This window comes from Sphaeroforma arctica (genome assembly GCF_001186125.1).
Source record: "Sphaeroforma arctica JP610 unplaced genomic scaffold supercont1.783, whole genome shotgun sequence".
NCBI classification, from domain to species: domain Eukaryota; class Ichthyosporea; order Ichthyophonida; genus Sphaeroforma; species Sphaeroforma arctica.
Genome location: NW_014039775.1, coordinates 18,050 through 19,879, shown reverse-complemented (window position 1 = coordinate 19,879; position 1,830 = coordinate 18,050). Strand labels below are relative to the sequence as shown.

At 37.9% G+C, this 1,830-nt stretch overlaps 1 protein-coding gene across 1 annotated transcript in view; it reads left to right on the top strand.

Annotated features, from left to right (window-relative positions):
• Positions 1–1,423: 1,423 nt before the first annotated feature.
• SARC_08568 (hypothetical protein) overlaps positions 1,424–1,830 on the top strand; it is a gene marked incomplete at its 3' end in the record, with an annotated part of 1,567 nt that continues 1,160 nt past the window's right edge. The window contains exon 1 of the mRNA XM_014297454.1: positions 1,424–1,610. Coding sequence (XP_014152929.1) covers positions 1,509–1,610 — 102 coding nt within the window. The 5' untranslated portion in view covers positions 1,424–1,508. The remainder of the gene's footprint in view (positions 1,611–1,830) is intronic.

Sequence of the window (1,830 nt, the reverse complement as noted above, 5' to 3'; positions counted from 1 at the left end):
GCATATATATAAACATATACACATCATATATATATATAATAATATAGATACATAATATATTATTGTATATATATATATATATATATATATACATATACATATACATAATATATATATATATCACTTATATATATATATAAATAAATAGATACATATACATACATATATATATGTATATACATATATATATATATATACATATACATATATATAGATATATATATCAAGCCGAGCGAATAGCCTCGGGAATCGCGTGGCATACGTGTTGCGTTCGTATTTCCCCCTGTAACTCAATTGCGATCTCCATGTTCCGTACACACTCGAGCGTAGAGAAGCAATGCAGGCGATGCAAAACAAGCGGCTAGTATTGTGAGCAGAAACCGGCATTTGGATGATGCGTGTGCACACACCGTTTGTAGCGAGGGCGAAGGCATGCACACATGCTATCCCAAAGTGTGGGACAGTGGACTGATAGCGCGACACTTGTTGCTATTGGATAAGACCAAACTGGTGTCACGTAAAGGTACGCAGCATGCAACGGTGACATCTTTCTGTACATCCATCATCACAGAGTGAAATTATATTGTTCTGCACATCGGTTCTTTGTCTTGTTATGAAGAGGCCAATATGATCGTCACATACACGGCAAATAGGGCCAGCCTAGGCAGCAAGGTGTATGAATGTTTTTAATGTAAATTCATACTTAATGTACACGGAATCTCTCCATAGTAGGACTTCGCATGCGCATATGCGAAAGTTGTTATCTAAAGTCACGCATAGTGTGTAAAGAGAGAAGGGGGTCCTCACGCTCTGAGCGGGCCATTTTATTCGGGCTTCTCTGTGGAAAAGTACGTGCACTCAATTGGGACTATCAGATCCGTTAGGTACAGTTCGGGTGTGTACTCTTTCATAGAAGCATCCCACAGGGTATTCATCAGACGCGAGCATTACACAAACAGGCCACTAATATACCACAGATACGACTTCCGAACACACTACACGCTGGACAGCGACTCACACAATCGCTAGTCAGTTATACATATTTATGAATTCTAGGCGCTACCAAATGGACTCTGGTACTGGCAACTCCTTCGATCGGGTGTTCAAAGACAATCATAAGCAGCCGCAGTATGAGGCACGCTTGCATGCCAAATGTACACACACACACACACACGTATAAACTGAGATACACACACTCGCGTATTCGATCTGAAAGGCACACACACACGCACACGCACGCATATTTAAACTGCTGTAGATTCGACCACCGCACACCAAGATCCAGATATCTCTGAGCCGAGCCTGGAAAGTCAGAAAGAACAATTGGTATGTGAGTGCCATTGTATAAAGAAGCATGTGTGCCAATCGCTATGTGCAATAAATATATATATATATATAATATAATCATACCGGGAAAATTTTTTAACCTCCAGGATATCATCAGATACTACTGGCAACGGTTGTCCAATTTCCACGAGCGTATATACCTGGAGGAACGAATAGCAGCAATGGCTACGCAGATCGAGAACGCTCTCGTTGAGCACAGTAACTGTCAGGCCCTCAACCTCATGGAAGAAGGCGACATCATGTGCACACTCTCAAAGCAACAGGTACTTCAGCTTTGTATGGATAAGTCCGAGTATGACTTGACCAAATCATAGGGTATGATATACGTATATACAAATAAATAAATATATATATATAAATATATATATGTAAATATATATATGTAAATATATAAATATATAGATATATATATGTTTATTATATATATATATATATGTATATATATATATATATATATATATATATATATATTATTAATATATA